This window comes from Myxine glutinosa, chromosome 6, assembly GCF_964187855.1.
Source record: "Myxine glutinosa chromosome 6, kmMyxGlut1.1, whole genome shotgun sequence".
NCBI classification, from domain to species: Eukaryota; Metazoa; Chordata; class Myxini; order Myxiniformes; family Myxinidae; genus Myxine; species Myxine glutinosa.
The window spans coordinates 96986278-97006374 of NC_136266.1; the positions used below are offsets into that span (position 1 = coordinate 96986278).

General features: G+C 44.6%; 1 protein-coding gene across 1 annotated transcript in view; it reads left to right on the forward strand.

Moving 5' to 3' along the window:
• Window positions 1–20097, forward strand: part of TBC1D10A (TBC1 domain family member 10A) — a gene marked incomplete in the record, with an annotated part of 50413 nt that overhangs the window by 27561 nt on the left and 2755 nt on the right. The window contains 7 exon segments of the mRNA XM_078780177.1: window positions 9169–9276; window positions 9638–9744; window positions 12602–12716; window positions 12872–12937; window positions 15585–15774; window positions 16026–16180; window positions 19516–19813. Of these exon segments, the coding sequence (XP_078636303.1) occupies window positions 9169–9276; window positions 9638–9744; window positions 12602–12716; window positions 12872–12937; window positions 15585–15774; window positions 16026–16180; window positions 19516–19813 (1039 nt within the window).

A 20097-nucleotide genomic window follows, 5' to 3' on the forward strand; every position in this document is an offset into this window, starting at 1 on the left:
ATACGTCAATCAGACCCCAGAGGAGACGCGCTGAGTTGAGTTGAGTTCAGAAGGAGATGCGCATAACCCCGTTGTATACGAACTTGCCCTGCTCCCCACGCTCTGCGCAGTATTAATCGTGCTGTAAAGAGTGACCCGCGCCGGACCACAGACAGGCGATATTCCCTCCTGCCTGCCTTTGCCGATATACGCGCCGCGAGGATTTTCCCGCCTGCCTGCCTTTGCCGGGACACGTGCTGTGACCGCCAGAGGGCCACGACCGGGTGAGCTGTTCCTGGAGTGACCGAAGCAGGCGCATTCGGCACGCGAACATTCTTCCATTTCCCCGTGTGAGTGATCGGGCCCGTGTCTGGGAAATAAGTTAAGACTGTCAGACTCGCTGCCCTGTATCCCTTTCCTTTCCTTCAAATCATTGTAACTAGTGTAAATAAACCTGTTATTTCTTCTGATTCGACCGCTTTTGTCTCTTCCATCATTGGCTTAGCATGGTACGAATTAGATCGCTCTGATCGGGTTCTATAGAAAGGTAACAGCACAAGTCACGTGGTACGCCATCCGCTCGGGCGTACGCAATCACGCGTGGTTCGTGCGAGACTCGATCCCCGCTTCCGCTGCGGCGTGGGTACTCGAGGTACGTGCGAAATTGTCCCGAAACCCTTTTCCACGTCTGCCCGGAAGTGGCGACTCAGTCTCGCGGTTTCGAAGACCCAGAGAGAAAAAGGGGCTTTATCTCCCCTTTGTAACGGGAATGGGCTTCGAAAAACCGCAACAATTTGGTGGTGAGGAGTGGGATTTGGAACCCTAAAAAAAAAATTTGGACACCAAATTGTACATATTGGCCGCAACAATTTGGTGTCAGGAGTGGGATTTGAACCCTTTAAAAAAAAAATTTTGGATGAATTTGCTCCAAATTACGAGCGAACGAAATTTAGTTTGTAAAATCCAAATTATATTCGTACCATGGCTGGCCAAGGCGGTCGAATGCCGGTGGGGGTAGAAAAAGAGAAATTGATGACCCAGGACCGGCAGGGACAGTTGGACAGTGGAAGCTGAAAAGGGTGCAGCAGTTTTTTTTTTTTTTTTTTTTTTTTTTTCGTATACAAGATCGAGGCTCGTGAAAGAGCGAACATTAATCACACAGAAAGACAAACCGACACATAAAACATATAACATCGGGAGCGGTAGACAAGATGGGGAGAGAGGGGGAAGGACACAAACACAACATTTGAGAGCAGGGACCGAGAGACATGGAGACATCGAGAGATCTGAGAGAGGGCGAGGGCTTTGGGGGGGGGGGGGGGGCATGGGAAGGGCGCGGTGGGAGAGGTATAAAACATATGGACACTGCCAGGACTTCCAGGAAAGAAGTTGGAATTTCAAACAAGGTGGATCTGGGGTGAATTAGCGGGGGTAGAAAAGATCAAGGTTTTGGATGGGGGAAGATAAGAGATGGTGGTGAACAGCTGTTTTAAAGACCTGGAGGGAGGAGTGGGATTGAAGGGAGTGAGGGAGTTTGTTCCAGAGGCGGGAGAAAAGAGGAATGAAAGAGTGAAGGTGAGCAGAGAGCCGAGATTTCGGCAGTTTAACCATCAGAGGGTTGCTGGCAGATCTTGTGCGACCTGTAGGAATATTTGGGGGACAGTGCACAGAGAGAGCTGGGGGTGCAAGGCCGGAGAGGAGTCGGTAGAAGACAGAAAGACCACCTACCTGCCTGCGGTGAGTGAGTGAAAGGCCCTCAGAGATAGCTTCATCGCGGGAGATTCCAATAATTCTGAAAGCTTTGGTTTCAACAGCGTGAAGCCGAGCTAGGTGTGAGGCAGGAGCACCGGCCCATAGGGGAGAACAGTATTCCATTGAGCTGCGGATGAAAGCCTTGTATGTGGTGAGGAGCTCAGGTGTGCCGAGGAAGGACTTCGCACGACGGAGGATGCTCAGTCGGCGACTGGCTTTGGAGGCCAGCTTGGAAATGTGGTTTTCCCAAGAAAGATCATGGCAGATAGTGAGACCCAAAATCTTGAGCGACAGAACTTCTTGGAGAGGATTGTTGAGAAAGTAGATGGGAGGGTTGTCCAGTCGATCTTTTCGGAGAGACATAGTAAGAGTGTGAGATTTGTCAGGATTGAAAGACATGTTCCACTTGTTTGACCAGTCTGTGATTTTGTCCAGGTCTTCAGAGAGTGAGGAGGCAGCAGACTGCCGATCTGAGGGAAGAGGAATGGAGCGGCAGAGAGTGGAGTCATCAGCAAAGAGATAGAGAGGATTTTCGAGAGAGTCAGAGAGATCATTGATGAAGACCAGAAAAAGCACGGGGCCCAGAACACTGCCTTGGGGAACTCCAGCCTGAACAGGAAGAGGAGATGAGAGAAACCCATTCAGGGACACACGTTGACGACGACTAGAGAGGAAGTCCGCCAGCCATGCGTGGAGATTTCCATGGATACCAAAGGAGGAGAGTTTGGTGAGCAGAGCGGGGTGCCAGACCGTGTCGAAGGCACGTGATATGTCGAGGGAGACAGCTCTAATTTCCTGTTTGGCATTGAGGACCTCCATCCATTGTTGAGACAGCAGAAGCAGCATGTCCAGAGTAGAGTGACCTGGTCTGAAACCAAATTGATGATCAGAGATCAAGCCATTGGAGAAGAGGAAAGATTTCATATCCGAAGCAATGATGGATTCCATGACTTTGCTGATAATTGGGAGAAGGCTGATTGGTCTGTAGTTGCTAGGATCTGTTTTTGCACCTTTTTTGTGCAAAGCGGTGATGTTGGCTGAATTCCAAGCAGATGGCAGTTGACCTTGAGCAAAAGAGAGGGTGAAGAGAACAGAGAGAGGGTGAGATAGAGCAGCAGAGCAGGATTTTAGGACCCGTGGGCTGATGCCGTCGGGTCCAGTTGCAGAATCAGAGTTGAGGGTTGACAGAAACTTTTCCACCTTGTCAGGAGGAAAGGACACGGAGTCCAGGAGCAGCAGGGTACGACTGGGTATGGTGGGTACAGAGAGGGATGGGTTTGGGACACAAGATTTAGAGGCAAACACAGAGTTGAGGCATTCAGCTTTTTCACGTGCGGAGTCAGCTGTGTAGCCGTTTGAGGTAAGGGAGGGGATGGAGGGGGAACAAACACCAGAAACGGATTTGACCAGACGCCACCAGGATTTGGAAGAGGGAGACAGATAAGAGAGTTCGGTCTTGAGAACGGAGAGATATTGTTTCCTGGCTCTCCTGAGGGTGGACACACACTTGTTTCGGGCTGGCGAAGCTGGCGAAGAAAATGGCGGCGCCTCACACGTGGCGGCGGAAGCCGAGCCCGCAATGCCAGGGTACATGCGATTATTTATGGACCAAATAATGGCAAAAATAGAGACCCAAAAGGATGAACTTCGGGGACTAAATAATAACATGAATAAAATGAATGAAAAAATGGACACCCGAGGGGAGACATTCAAAATAAATGATGGCAGAGTCAAAGAGGGACATGGAAAAGGCGGGGGAGGACATTCCGGGGAAACGTAGAAAATGGTTTCGGGACAAATTCGCACGTACCTTGGTACCCACGCTGCCACGAAAGCGGGGATCGAGCCTCGCACGAGCCACACTTAATCGAGTACGCCCGAGCGGAATGCATATCATGTGACTCGTGCTGTTACTTTTATTGGAACCCGATTCGAGCGGTTTTATTCGTACCATGCGAAGCCAATGGATTGAAGAGACATGACGGTCAAATCAGAGGAAGAACAGAATTATTATTATTTACAATGATCCAAATGAAAGGAAAGGGACACAGAGCAGAGCTTAGTCAGTCTTACTTATCCCCAGACAAATGGGCCCACTTACACACACGGGGAGATGGAGGAAGAGAAGTTCGCGCGCTTCGCCGCCAGTCGCCCCCGTATGTGTATATATATATGTGTATATATATATGTATATATATATATATGTATATATATATATATATATATTGTTGCGGATATGGGATTTGGCCTCCATATCCGCTTGTAAATATTCCCCTATTTCCCCAATACTCCCCAACTATCCCCAATCCCCCATTCCCTAGTCCCATTGTCTGTAAGCAACACTCTGTAGCCCCGACCTTCCCCTTTTTCCCCCATTAAATGTCGTGCCCAGGTTCACCGCATCTCACGTAGACAACTATAGGACCTCTTGCTAGTTATTCTTAGTCTATGTCAGTTAAGGACTCGTTTCCATTAATTCTGACTCTTCGTTGCACCAGAATGTGATTGTATGGCACCAGTAGTGAGTTTAGGACCTCCCCATACCTCCTCCCATCTTCCCCATGAAACAACAACAACAACAACAACTACCACAACAGCGCGCGGGGAGTGTGCGTCCTCACTCCGGCTCGGTTAGCCGCCATTGCCCATGTGCGCCGACGGGGTTACCACGAAGGGGCTGCCTGTCGGCCCCTCGTCAAGGGCGGAGCCCGGTAACCCCCCGCACCCAATAAGAAGCAACGGGCCGATTCCATCTGGGGCGGAGCTAACGAGCCGAGGGCGTGTCACTCCCCGCCGGATATACGCAGCGGCTTACCGGACGTGACGTAAGATGCGCCCCCAGCTTGGAGAAAGAACGTCACCTTCTAGCGCTGAGAGAGACCTCCCGCATCTCTGGACCGGACCGGGTCGATTCTGCCCCTGAGCCAAGGTGCACCTTGAGCCATCGACTACCTGCCCTCCCTTGCCATCAATCCCGGTGTGAGTCAGTCTTGTCCCGTTTATCTGTCGTCTGTCGGGGCTACTATAAGACCGTATTTAAGTGCCTACCTTCCTATGCTGTCTCTCTCGTCCTTGTAATCTAACGTTCCGAAATATTATAACCTCCTCCGGAGGTCTTGAGAACTGTACCCCTGGTGTCGTGTCATTTTAACCCAGCCGTTGTGTCCTTTCCTCAATTGATTTAGCGTAGCGCGACTCGGCCAACGTTCGAGTATAATCGGGTAAACTGTGCAGACGCGGTCATACCAAACCGCTCGGTAAACCAACATCCACAACCGCGTCTGTAACAATATATATATATATGTATATATATATGTATATATATATATATACGTATATATATATATATATATGTATATATGTATATATATATGTGTATATATGTATATATATATGTATATATATGTATATATATATATATATATATATATATATATATACAGTGATCCCTCGTTTATCGCGGGGGTTACGTTCCAGAACCCCCCGCGATAGACGAAAATCCGCGAAGTAGCGACCATATTTTTATTTTATTATTTATATATATTTTAAAGCTTTATGACCCTCCCCACACTCCTATTAACCTTTCCCACACTCTTATTAACCTTTCCAATACTCTTATAAACACTTCCTATACTCTTAAACACTTTTTACACTCTTAAACATACGTAATTTTAACAACATATAAAATTCTAATGGGTACTCACCATTGAAGATACTGTAGCGACCCATGGGTTCCCCAAGCAAGACCAGCATCAGAATCTCCTTGCTCCAGCCGGTGACGTCACCGGCGGGGATCCGCGGCGCAAGAGTGGCTGGTCACGTGACCACCAAAGCGTGTGGCCCGTGCGGGTATAATCAGCTACACCTGTTGATCACGTGACCACCGAAGCACGCCACGCTTGAGAGGCGTGGCTTTCGGTTTCGGTTCCTGGTTGTGCTTTATAATGCAGCCCGATAAACGGGCTTTTCAGTGTTCCCGAGTTGGTTTTGAGAATAAATATCTTCTCGGACGAGTTTGTGTCTTGCCCGTCATTTCGTCCGTATCAAGCAAGAGCCCCGGCTCTTCAATACTACAACTTGCGTGATGAAGATGATGATGAATTAGCTGTGCAGTACTGATGACGATGAAGGTGATGACGATGATGAATGTACTGCACAGCCAGAAAGAGCATTACAGTTACCCATTACATGGGTAACTAGCGCAAGTGGAAGCTGCCGCATCTGCGTTTTCCATACGCACGACTCTTTGTCTCTCCTTCTACTGTACACTATGTACAGTATTTTATTTCTTGTAATATGTTTTAATAACTGTATTTTTCTTATTTTTTTACGTTTTTAAATTTTTTAGGCTAGAAAATGCTTATTTTACCACAAAAATATTTAAAATAATAGTATATAAAAATACATTTATACCGCAAAATCCCACGATATAGCGAAAAATCCGCGATATAATTTTACATATACTAGCGAGAAAAACCCGCGATGTACCGAAGCCGCGAAAAGTGAACCGCGATATAGCGAGGGATGACTGTATGTATATATATATATATATATATATATATATATATATATATATATATATATATATATATATTGTTACGGTCCGCGGATTAGATGTTATTTTTTACCGAGCGGTGGTGTAACCGTGGCCGAACAGTTGTTCCCTGACTAAAACCCGATTTACCCAAACGTTGGCCGTATCGTGCCACAGCTACTCAATCGGGAAAACTCTAAAGCGACCGAATGCAAAGAGGAAGAAGACGTACAGAAGAGTAACGGGATTTATTATTTACACACACAAGCAAAAAGGAGCAGTCACGATTATGTACAGGGACATGAGACGCAGGTGACACAGTGAATTCTTTATACAAGCTTAATTACCTACCCAGGACAGAACAAACAAAGACGACTCACACGGGGAATTGCAGAGTGGATTGGCTGGAAGGAGGTGTGTGGCTGGAGGGGGAGGACGGCACAGAGCTGGCTGGAGCTTGATCCCGCATGGGACGTCGGGCTGGACCTCGACGGCAGCTGATGCCACCGATCCTGTCGTGTGCGCGGGATCACGGGTCGGATCACGGTCGGAGCCGACGCGCTGATGGGGGGTCTGGCGTGACGGGTTCTCTCTTCTCTCTTTCTTGGTCCAACCACTCTTTCTCCACCGACAACTCAACGCAACCACTCAACGCAACCACTGACCACCCCTGACGACCAACTCAGCTCTTGTCATGGACTTTTCTACGCGCTCTTGCTCTGACGACCCAGCTCTTTCCTTTGTACTCGTCTCTCCTCTGTAAAAGCTCATCTCTGACTGGGGAACGCCCCCCGCGGCGGGTTATATAGGCCCCGCCCCTCAACCTTTGCGAACCTCCCCCAAACGCTCTTCCTCCGCCCTCTCAAACCAAACCCCTCGTGCTCAGTTGGTTGTTCGGGGCTGGCTCACTCCTCCCCTCTATGACGAGGTGGAGACACGCCTTTCTTCCCCAACCCTGCCTCGTGGCCAATGGTGGTTGAAGAAAACCGCCCAAAATGCAGTTGGCCATTGAAATGAAATGAAAGGGGACCTATTCTTATTTCACTTGGTGCAATGGAGTATTTAAATTAATGGGAGACACAGCCTTACCCTAAGACACATAATAAGATATAAGCTACTGAACAAGGGTTTTATCGGGTCCTGCAATGTGGTGTTTATGGAATAACTACCGAGACGCCCTTTTTATCTTTACACAACTCCGGAGGCAGGAGGCGCAGAATAAACAATAATAATAATAAAGCACACAATAAAAAAATTACAGTCCTCATATCCGCAACACTATATATCATCTCCTTTAAAGTCATAATACTAACTCCTACCCTTTAAGCTTCATCATGTAGAAGCTTTATCTTGGTCCCAAACCCACAATTTATGATTGTATAATCTCTCTCAAATCCACTTACGTAGAAGTTTTCCTTCCTGTTTGGAAAGCAAAACAAAATGGAAATAGTCAGAAGGTGAACAATCATTTTATTTTATTTAAAAAAAATTAAATCTCCAGTCAATTTTTTTCTCTCTCTCTCTCAACGTCTAATGTCTACATGCCATTTTGTCCTTGCCTGACAAAAATTCTGGCTGTGAGGTGTTTGCTCCACTAAATAATATCAACCTTCTAGTCCCTGTTTGTCGTTATTGCACACATTTTATATGATGAAATCTTCAACTTGTTTTAATATTTTGAACAATCTCTTGATCTTCAGTGCAAAAATATGATAGGATGATATAGGTATCTCACATTCATGGAGCAGTGTTGTGTCATGTTCATTGAGGGAAGTTGGGTTGGAAGGAAGGAAGGTGGGGTGGGAAGGAGGTTGGGATGAAGGTGGGTGGGAGAGGTTGTGATTGAGTGACCAAGGATGGGGGGAGGGAGAAAAGGTTAGGATGGAAGGAGGGAGGTAGGTTGCAATGGAAGTAAGGAGGGAGGGATGTTGGGATGGAAGAAGGGAAGTTTGGATGAATGGATTTTGAAGGAAGGGAGGTTGGGATGGATTGGAATTTAAAAAAAATTGTATAAATAGTCGAGTCTCGTGGAAGAGCTGGTACTAATATATTGAACGGATCAAGACGCAATAGGACAAAAGGAACAGTTGAGAGAAAGGGAAAACACCAACAGCAGCGTTGAAGACCAATATAGAGGCAGACTTGGACAAAGAATGGCTGTGGAGAGGAATGGGGGAGGGAGGGGGGTGGGTAGGCAAGAGAGGTTGCATGGGGTGGACAAGATGGATACAGAAGGAAACTTTCAGGAGGGAAGACTGGAAATTTGGAAGGAGGGCTTGGGGAGGGGTTGAGGGCAGTGAGGGGGGAGGGATATTGGTATTCCATAGTTGCTGTTTTTTTTGTAGCATTGTTCAAACATTTAATGTATTGTATTGAACAATTCTGCTGTGTTTTCACATTTGCCAATTTGCCCTTTCCTTAGCAGACAGGACGATTGATTTTATTTTTCCATTGAAACTATAGATAATGAAAAGAATGGATGAATGGATTCATCCTTCACCCTTTCCAGGTTTTCCGAAACTGCCTTCAATACTGTGTTCCTCAGTAAGGAATGGCTTCCTCTGCAAGGAAATGCATTGGGTGGTTTGCCATTGCTCTGCCAGAGGTAGTAATTGGGGCAGGCATTTGGAATTCGGCCAGTATGCCGTGAGTATTGCCTTCATTTTGTGAAGGACACCATGGATCTTTAGCATCAATCGGCAGCAACCAATACTTGCCAATGGGTCCCAAGCTTAATGTCCCATCCTACAGATGCCCCACTCATTGATGCAATGTCTCTGAAAACACAGCATGTATTCAGATTGCTGGCTCTGTTTCTGTTTTGAGTTCATAAAAGTTGTCAGGAATATTTACGATCTCTTTTCACTTGATCAGAGTGAAGATTAATATTTGTGACCTTACAGGTGAAGCTACGCTGTCGGAAGGGGATACCACCATCGCTGCGTGCAATGGCCTGGCAACATCTATCTGGAAGCAAGTACCTTTTGGAGCAGATGCCGGGAAAGTTTGAGGTAAATGGAATGAATTCTCCAAACCTATCGGCAAATCAAGCTCCCACCTTTGGGTGGTGTATTGCCCTGTGGAGATCTCTTCACAAGTCCAGGTGGTCTGCTCACCTCTCTGTTCCTTTGTTCCACACTTCTATTCTTTTGGCGGCACCCTTTGCTAGATTAATGATCTATTTCAGCTGTTCAAACATTCCCTTTATGCAATCAACATGAAAGACTAAATTCCAGAATGGCAAACTTCCTAATGATCAGTTGTGGGCCCCCTAATGTTTTGAGAGGGTTGTAAGCAACAACATGGCTAAACAATCGAGTTGGAGGCTACCAATAAATAATGAGGGTGTATGTTCGATTGTTTTGTCTGCAGGAGTTAGACAAGGTACCTGCAGAACCAAAGTGGCTGGAGGCCATCCAGAAAGACCTGCATAGACAATTTCCCTTTCATGAGTTATTCCATGCTCAAGGGGGACAAGGGTACGTCGTGTTGCATTCATTGAGACTTTGTTCTACGACCTCATAACTGATAAATATTTACAGTTGTGGCCAAAAATATTAGCACCCTTGCACTTTTTAAAAATAATGCACCCTTTCTTCCAGAAAATTGTTGAAATTAAAAAATCTTTTGGTATCCACATATATATTTCTTTGGTTTACAGTGGAACAAAAGAATTTTTTTTTTTTTAAATTACTAAATCTTAGCTAATTCCGCACAAAATCCTAAAATGGACTGGACAATATTATTGGCACCTTTTAGAAGTTGAGAGAAATAATTAGATTTCAAGCAGGTGATTCTCCTTTACTTTGGAATTGAACTCACCTATGGTGAGTTGCAAGTGCCTGAAATATAAAAATCATGCATTCAACCAGTTTGAATGGAGAAAAGGAGTCATCCTGCCGTTTTGTGTCAGTGTTTACCGCAATGAGCATGGAGAAAAAGAAAACCAGAGAATTGTCTGAGGAGGTCAGACACAAGATTGTAGCCAAGCAAGGACAATCTCAAGGCTACAAATCCATCTCCAGAGACCTTGATGTTTCTGTGTCCACCATACGCAATGTTATCAGGAAGTTTAAGGCCCATGGCACTGTAGCCAACCTCCCTGAACATGGCCGCAAGAGAAAACTTGATCGATGATTGCAGTGAAGGATTGTTTGAATGGTGGAGAAAGCACCTCGATCAGCTGCTAAACAGATTCAAGCTGACCTTCAGACACAAGGTACGACAGTTTCAACTCGCACCATTCGTCGCCAACTCAATGAAAGGGGGGTTCTATGGTAGGAGACCGAGGAGGACCCCACTGCTGAGAGAGAGATAAGAAACCCCGAAAGGAGTTTGCCAAAACGCACTTAAGCAAGCCAAAATCCTTCTAGGAGAATTTCCTGTGGACAGATGAGACCAAATTAGAGCTTCTTGGTAAAGCAAATCATCTCTACGTTTACAGAAAACAAAATGAAGCCTTCAAATAAAAGAACACGTTCCCTACAGTCAAACATGGAGGACGTTCAGTGATGTTTTGGGGTTGCTGTGCTGCCTCTGGCACTGGGTGCCATGAATGTGTGCATGACATCATGAAATCAGGAGATTACCAAGGCATTTTGGAGTGCAATTTTGGAGTTCAACACAGTGTCAGAAAGCTGGGTCTCCGTCGAAGGTCATGGGTCTTCAAACTGCAATGACTTCAAACACACTTCAAAAAGCACCCAGGAATGGTTCAAGGCAAAACGCTGGACTGTTCTGAAGTGGCCAGCAATGAGTCCAGATCTAAATCCCATTGAACACCTGTGGTGAGATCTGAAAACAGCAGTTGGGAGAAGGCACCCTTCAAATCTGGGAGAACTGGAGTAGTTTACACAAGTAGAGTGGGCCAAACTGCCAGTAGAGAAGGTGTAGGAAGCTCATTCATGGCTGTAGGAAGCGCTTGACTGCAGTTATTTTGTCCAAAGTCTGTGCTACCAAATATTAAATCTAGGGTGTCAATAATTTTGTCAATGCCATTTCTTTTTATTTTCTGATTTAAAAGGATATATTAAGTTCTGAATCAAAAACAAAGGTTCTGTAATATTAACAGTGAAATAAAGAATTGTGGAGACCAAATACTTTTGTCGATTTGAACTTATTTTTAGAGGAAATTGTGAGTTATTTGAAAAAAGCGCAAGGGTGCCAATATTTTTGACCACGTCTAATTGTTCTTGTTCTTGAACTTTTTTTAAATTGGTCAACTATCTCCTTCTTTCTGAACTCTTCACCTCTTTTTGTTGTACATATGGGAAAAGCAGTATGGGGATTATTAGGTTTCCTCTACATAGAATCTAGAGGATTACCTAGAATTTATTCTTCTTCAACAAATTTTTCTTCCTATCAGGATTCTGGATCAGGATAATGTAAGAAATGCTATCGAAAAACAAAGACAAGGCATGACAAAACACGTCCACAAGACAGTCAGTGTAGGTTTATGGGGTCAATGTTGAATAAAGACAAAGGTTTCGTGAAAATTTACTTCAAAATAAAAGAGCATAGGTTTATCAGGTGGATGCTGAATAAAGACCAAGGTTTAGCAGAAATTCACTTCAAAATAAAAGTGTACGTTTATCGGGTGGATGCTCAATAAAGACCAAGGTTTAGTGGAAATTCACCGCAAAATAAGAGAGCGTAGTTTTATCCAGTGGATGCGGAATAAAGACTAACGTTTTGTGGAAATTCACTTCAAAATAAAAGAGTGTAGGTTTATCGGGTGGATGCTGAAAAAAGACCAAGGTTTAGCGGAAATTAACTTCAAAATAAAAGAGCGTAGGTTTATTTGGTGGATGCTGAATAAAAATTAAGGTTTAGTGGAAATTCACTTCAAAATAAAAGTGCATAGACAGGAACCGACAATGTTGTATGGAAACGTCGACATTAGATTAGTGTTCCCCTTTTGGTGGTGATGTAGTGAAACGACGTTGTTCGAAGTGATGCTGTAGCAGAACTTACTGTCGCTGACTTTGATCTAATTTAAGTGGTGTAATAAAATGATGTGAGTGCTCACCAGAACTAGGACATGGGAGATATTCAGTGTAACCTAGCTCAGATGTAAGTGCACTACCTCCGGGTTTATCGGGTGGTACCATCCTTTTGGACGCCCCTCAGGGAAAGTGATGATTTTGAGACGGATGCAAAAAGAGTTTTCTTTATAAACCTTCAGAAAGATTTGTTAAGATTGATTCATATAATCCCCAATTAACATTTTATATGAAGGGAAGGAAAAAAAGGACATTGTTATTTTTTGGATGGTGTAAGTTTTCAGGAAAGCTCCATTGAAGCCCTGTGGCTGACACTTTGTTGTACCTCTTGCAGGCAGCAGGACCTGTTTCGGGTACTCAAGGCTTACACGGTATTCCGGCCAGAAGAGGGCTACTGCCAAGGCCAGGCACCAGTCGCTGCTGTATTGCTTATGCACATGCCAGCGGAGGTGAGAGCATTGAGCTCCAGCAAAAGGAAAAGGGAGAATGTCTGTCATGTCTATATTTGGTGTAAAATGGTGCCCAATTATTCATTTTGGCAAAACGGTTGAGGGTATTGATTGTTGTGTTAATTTTGAACGATTTTATCGTGTTTTGTGTGCAGCAAGCTTTTTGGTGCTTTGTACAGATATGTGAAAGGTATCTTCCTGGATATTACAGCATTGGGCTGGTGAGTTAAGCTGAGGGGAAAAATGCCTAATCCCTTCGGACATCTATTACACATTGTCCTCAAACCATCCAACTTTGCAACGGCCCATTCATGCTCACAATGAAAGTGGTTATTGTGTAGCCAGATCACCGTCAGGAAGTTAGTCACAACTTGCTGGGCAACGAGCTGGAAAAAATATGAATGAGCTGTTGGAGTTAAACAGGTATCATCTTTTTCACATCTACTTTTGGTGTTTTTATTACACCTGTTCCAAATTTGATTTTGTGCTTTATGTTATCGAAGGTTTTATTAAGCTTTAAAAAAATACAAGGGACATTCAAAATGTTCTTCAAACCAAATGCACACAATAGTCCAAGATACACTAACTTTTTTACCCCAATCAATAAGTGTATACTGTATATATAAAACTGTTCACAAATAAATAAATAAAATATATATACCGTTATATTTGGGCTTGTGTTGTGCAATTATATTCTCATAATTGCCTAATCCTAATCACAGCTGAGGGCCCAGTGCCCTGAAAGTACCGGAGGAAGAGTTGGAAGGTCACCTGCATGTTACACAGATGAAGGAGGAATGAAGTAGTGGAGGGTATCGAAGGTTTGGTGAGAACAACAGAGCCTGGTGTTCCATTTCAATTGTCGTAGCTAAAGATGTCCATGTTTGAGGCATCATTGAGGAAGGCATGAGCAGCTCTGGGACTACGTGGAATGCCAAGTAATGTGTGTTTAATAGTTGTGGAGGCATCAGGTGATATTTTTGAAAGGCATTGAAGGTGGTGGGGAGGCATGGATTGGTGCCCAGTCAAAGGAGCAGGGTGGGATGAGTACATATTCCAAAGTAGAAGGGAGTTTGGCTATCAGATAAGATCATTAGCATCGTTGGATATAAATGGGAAGATATTGATGGGGATCTGTTCAGCATCTACTGTTCAGCACTTCCTTCATTGGAGAGAATGGAGGGATGGTTCTGCTCAGAAGACTGGAGTACTGGATTAAAATTGAGCACTTGGTAAGGGTGTGGCAAATATTGCAAGAGGAGACGAGGCAAAGGATGTTGCATTCGAATGGCTGGATTTGAAGAAGGCATATGGGTTAGTGCTGCATACCCTGATAAAATATGCCATGGAATTCTGGGTGCCGGGAAGAATCGGGGATCTTTCAATGGCATATTATGTTGTTTTGTATGCAGTTTGCTTCACAGTTCTTTACAAGATTATCAGATGGTGGAGGTGGGGATTTTTATGGGGCATGCCACCTCCCTCCCCCCCCCCCCCCCCTTGTTTCTTTTCATTATGGAGCTGTTGATACATGGTGTGAATTGATGTGGCACAGGTGTATCTGGCTCCTTCCTTCTCAGTGTTTGCTCGCAATGTTTGCATCCATGGATGATCTGTCCAACGTTCAGCTGATGGAGCATTGAGTTGTCGATCAGGACGAGGGAGCCGAAATGCAGCAGAATTTTGCATTTTTCGTCCATCACCATGAATTTAACATTTCAAACATCCGATTTTTTTTAGTACAATAGCTTTCTGTCATGTCCATGTCCGTGGTACCATATTCCATTATTTTGATTCCTATTCAGAAAAACAAATATTTTGAGCAACTTGAAATTTACCATATGTGATCATAAATATGGAGAATGCTATACCTGTAATTTTGTGTTTACCGGTGTGTACCCCGGTTTAGAATAGGTACACCGTATCCCTGCGCATCGTAAGAGGCGACTAAAGGTTGGCGTCAGGAAGGGCATCCGGCCATAAAAACATTGCCTCAAAAAGGGAACCATGATTGTCATGGGGCCCGCAATGCTAACCCCCAATCTAGTGGGGAAAATGGCCTTAAAACGATCATTCATTCATTCATTATATATACCTGTAATTTTGTGATTATGCCCTCGACTTTTTTTCTTTAAACTCCCAAGCAGGGTGACAGAACCTTTGAGAGCAATGTAATAGATGATCCAAAGGTAGTTTATCGAGAAAGAAGCTTACCTCTTGACTGAATCGTAGCAGTGAAAACTATCACTCGGTAGAGAGCATACCTGCGCAGGCTGAACAGTTTGTTTTGTATCCCACTGATAGACCGGATCTGCATCCGGACTTTAACCAAAATCTAATCGACTTGTTCTTGTTGCCTAACCAGCTCGTAAGTTTTGTCATAACTCATCCACAACTTTTTGAAACATCATGCTTAATATCGTTTTTGGCCCCATCTCTCAATATTGAAGAATCACTTTTAAAAAAAATTCTCGGATCTGCATTTTCACCAAAATCTAATCAATTATTTATTTTTACACACCCAACCGGTCAACCATATTTAATTTGAATCCATCCACAACGTTTTAAGATATCGTGCTTACAGACCAACACAGACAGACAGACAGGGCTGAAAACATAACCTCAATCCACCTTCGGGGGTGGTGGTAAAGACTGCCTCAATTCTAGCCATATGGGACATGGTAACGACATGGTTAACCTGGTAAATATTTGGACTTCAGAAAATGAGAGCAAGGGTCATGATGCAAAGTTCTATGGAAAAACCTTTATATGGAATTTTAAGACTTGATTGTACCAAAAAATTGCACAAAATTTAGCTTTCATTTGTTTTGTACTTCGACATGGTGGCTCTTGTTTATTCATTTTCAGGAAGCACTTCAGCTGGATGGAGAGATTTTGTTTGCTCTGTTGCGCCGTTCCAGCCCCATGGCTTACAGGCACCTCAAAAAGAATGGCGTAGACCCAGTGCTTTACATGACGGAGTGGTTCATGTGCATTTTTGCACGCACACTTCCATGGGACTCCGTCCTTCGAGTTTGGGACATGTTCTTCTGTGAAGGTTGGACCATGTGCATTTTTCTTCACTCGTGATATCGGTTTGGGAAATTGGCGAAGGCATAGAAATGGGAAAGGCCAGTTGGTACCGGACCAATTCTGCTAATTGAGTTAATTTTCCATGGCTTGGTTTTGTTTAAATAGGGAAATGATTGGGACTTGGAACAAAAATCATCCATGATATTCCCTTACTATTTTCCTTTTGTGTTAATTCGCCCCTCCCTCCGTCCCACTTTCCATCGCTGCACTTGCCAGGCGTTAAGGTGATGTTCCGCGTTGCTCTGGTGCTCCTTCGACATGCTTTGGGCACCTCAGAGAAGGTAAAGAGCTGTCCAGGTCTGTATGAGACGATGGAGAAGCTCAGAAGCCTCCCACATAATGAACTACATGAGCACTACCTTGTTAAAGCCGTGAGTCCCTTTAAGCCCTTTTCGTGTCCCATTTCCTGCACCATCACATGTTGTCTTTTTCTCTCTGCAGTGCAAAATATTCCTCTTTTAGTCTTTTTTCCATTTTATAATGTAACTGCAGAAATGGATGATCCAGACAAATATTCTGGGAAAACCAAGCATTCCTTTTTTAAACGTTGGTGTACCATTTATAAGAAATGTGTGATAGAGTTTCCATGGTGATTGCATGAGAATTTTTTGGATTGGCATGAGACACTATGGGGCACCTTCATTGTCCCGGGACACAGAATCGTGCTCACTTGGGTCACTTGAAAAGACACCGTGTCCCTCCTCACCTCAGGCAGTTGATAAGAAAAGGCTACGCTCTTGTGCGATCTTTGCGCTCATACAAGGAACTTCTAAGACAACATGGCAGTTACATTGTACACAAGAGCACTTGCATAATGCACTTTATAATACACCATGTTGCACGCACAAGACAGTGGAATTTGCGGAAGACACCAGGGAAAATGAATGCCATGCTGGAATGCCATTGCATGTGGAATGCTTGTCCGGGATAACAGATCCCAAATGCCTTGTGGCGGAAGCCTCTAGGCTAAGGCTATGGGAAGGATACTCGGACATCAAACCTCACCTATAGGTCGGCCTGGGCCACGTGCTACATCATGGATGATTGTGCTTATGAATGTCAGCGGTGGCACCAACTTAGGCATCACTGCACAGCATCTGCAGCCGGCTGTGTTCACTGTGGACATCAAGGGCAGCCGTCGTCAGACCGCCAACTTGGCCAGTCCCATGTGCTTCAGGCTTCATGTTGCATTTACTGTACCTGCAGCCAACAATGCTCACAAGAATATAGAGTGGGAGAGGATAGCACACACCTTTATCACTTTGCTTCTATCTGTGCAGGTTTTTTTTCCCTTCATTGACACCTGCTCACCTTCATCTCTACTTAAGTCCTGCAACGAGGGAGGGGTGACGTCAAGGATAGGCGGAAGATACTGCTGGGGGTCCCTAGTAACAAGCCCACATGTATGGCGGTCCAAGTGTGATGGTCGTTTCATCATTGACCAGGAGGAAAAGTGACATTTGTATCCTGCTTGAGCGTCAGAACAGCCCTCTTCATTGGTAGCACTGCTCTCTCCACATGTATAAGGGGATAGAAAAGATTTCCCAAAGATTGCTTGCTCCACTTCGGCTTACCTGCCTGCCGAGTCATCTGTCGAGAAATAACAAATCAAAGTAAACTAACCAACAACAAGTTTAACAAATGCAACAAGAAGACACTAAATGTTGGTGTGTGGAATGTGCACACGCTGCAAGACGACGACAATCACCTCAAACGTTGAACAGCCATTACTGACCGCGAATTGGCGTGATGTGGTGACAGACATTGCAGCAACTCGACGAGACTCGTCTACCTGGTACATCCCATCTCAAGGAATGAGGCTCCGGTTATAAATTTTCCTGGAGCAGCAAGCGGGATCTCGCAAGGACCAGTCTATACCTGCGATATTAGGGGTCGACGCTGTGGGTCTCGCATTGGCCTGTACAGCCAATGCACAACGCTTAGTGAGCACACCACCAAAAGAGGGAGATTGGCGAAAGCTATGACTCGCACCATTATCAAATTCCCGCAACATTATAATATAGGGAGACAGTTCAGCACAATATATCAGAATAATGTAGAGTATGGCAAAAAAAAAATCTCACAGGTAAATGTGTGGACAACTTGTAATTTTAGTCCATAAATGATGTTACCACTGATGAGGATTCTATAACGTTTAACTGCATTGCTTCCTAATAATGCCGACAAATATTTAGTGAGCAGGAAGTGCACTGGGTGAGATTGCCAAAGCATAATTTGGTTAGTGCGGATACACCTGGTTACACATCCAGATATGGTCATTAAGCAGAGTTAAGCTCACTTTCCACGAAGCTTGAGAAGAGTTCTTCCAGAAAATGGCGGACACAAAGAATGAACTTGCAACTTTAACAATCACTTCATAGCTACAAATAAATGGCAAAAAACTGTTCTTGATTGATGCTTATTAGTTTTGCCTGTTCCTGAAGAAGTAGGAGAGGTTGTAGTAATCAGTTGGTGTACGAGTCTACACACAGATCGACTTTAACATAGATCACTGGTTCTCAGATCCTGAGATCCAACATAATCTATGTCCCCACTCTGCAGTTAAATGCTTTTAATCCTTCTTTTTTTTTTTCTTTCAAAAATGAAACGGGAACAAAATTGTCGAATTTAACGATCACGAGTGAAGAATGCATAGGTCTGTGCGGAGTCTCCAGCCACAGCATATTCCATTGTAAGATGACATGCACAGCATTTCTTTCGGGGTTTGCAGTGCACCTCAGAACATGGATTCAGCTGGTGCGACCATTTCGAGTTTGATAGTCGAGCCGGCAGCTGAGGTGTGCTGCAAGGCCCTTGCGGCTTCAGGAACCGTTCGACAAAGTTGTCTAATATAACCATCACATTTTAAATATATACCTTTCCCATAAGTGTTCCCGTTGTCTAATAAGTGTTTTATACCTTTCCCACCCCCCCCCCCCCCCCTCCCCTGCCTTCCCATGCCTCCTCCCCCCCAATCCCTCTCCCTCCCACAGATCTTCCGTTGTCCCTGTTCTCTGCTGTTGTACTTGTGTGCTTCCCTCTCTCTCCCCATCTTGTCTCCCGCTCCCCTTTATTGTATGCTTTGTGTGTCCGTTTGTCCTTTTTTGTGATTGATGTTAGCTTTCATGAGCCTCGATTTTGTGTACAAAAAAAATAAAATATTATGATGCAAAGATGAACTGATTCGATTTCGGTGTCAAAGGTAAAAGGTTAGAGGTCATGTCATGTAAAAATGTGATACTTGAGAACAGCTGAAGGGATTTCAATAAAAGTGGGTACAAGTATGCATAATGATGTAATAATGTAGGTGAAGCCATATCGGTTTTATCAGCATTTTATGCAGTTATTTTATTTAAGGCCTGGCCTCGATGAGGACTATGTAGCCCTTGGAACCTTCAACATTAAAAAGAAGGGAAAAAAAGGATGGCAATTTCATTTTTTTATTCTGCTAGCTTCATTTGGTCATGTAGTTGATGAGGGTTTTCACGAGTTAATATTTTACATGCCCACTAACTCTGGGATGTCTTTTGTTGTCATTAACACAGTAATGCTATTTACATTGCAAAAGTCAAATTTCAATAGCATATTGGTGTATTATTAGTGTGATGTGTCCTCTTTTTTTTTCTTTTTTTTTCTCTCCTTCCTATTAATGTATCTTTTTTTTTGGTCACAAAGTTGGCAGTCACAACTCTTTCCTGCCTTCCAGATCCTGGAACTGGATGTGTCAGAGAATGACATCGAGAAGGAGCACACGCGTCAGCTGCACCGCTGGGTGGAGCTGCATGGGGAGCCACAACATGCTTCCGATCGGCGTCTACATGGTGCGCAGGCCATACGACTTGAGCTAGAGATGCAGCGTGAGGCATTGCGTCTAGCCAGGCGCGCCCGACATAAGGAGACGACTGGCCACTCACCACCACCCTCGCCCACGCCAAGCGTGACGAGTGTTACAAGCACGCTCAGCACACTCAGCACCATGAGCACCATGAGTCAACGGAGAGGAGGTGAGGTCCACATGGCCATGGTTGGACTTGGAGAATAATTAAGGGATTACAGAGAGGATCAATATGAATGATCGTTTTAAGGCCATTTTCCCCGCTAGAGCGGGGGCTAGCCTTGCGGGCCCCATGACAATCATGGTTCCCTGTTTGAGGCAATGTTTTTATGGCCGGATGCCCTTCCTGGCGCCAACCCTTGGTCGCCTCTTACGATGCGCAGGGATACGGTGTACCTGTTCTAAACCAGGGTACACACCGGGATCATTCATCCCAGCAAGCTGGTACTCAAT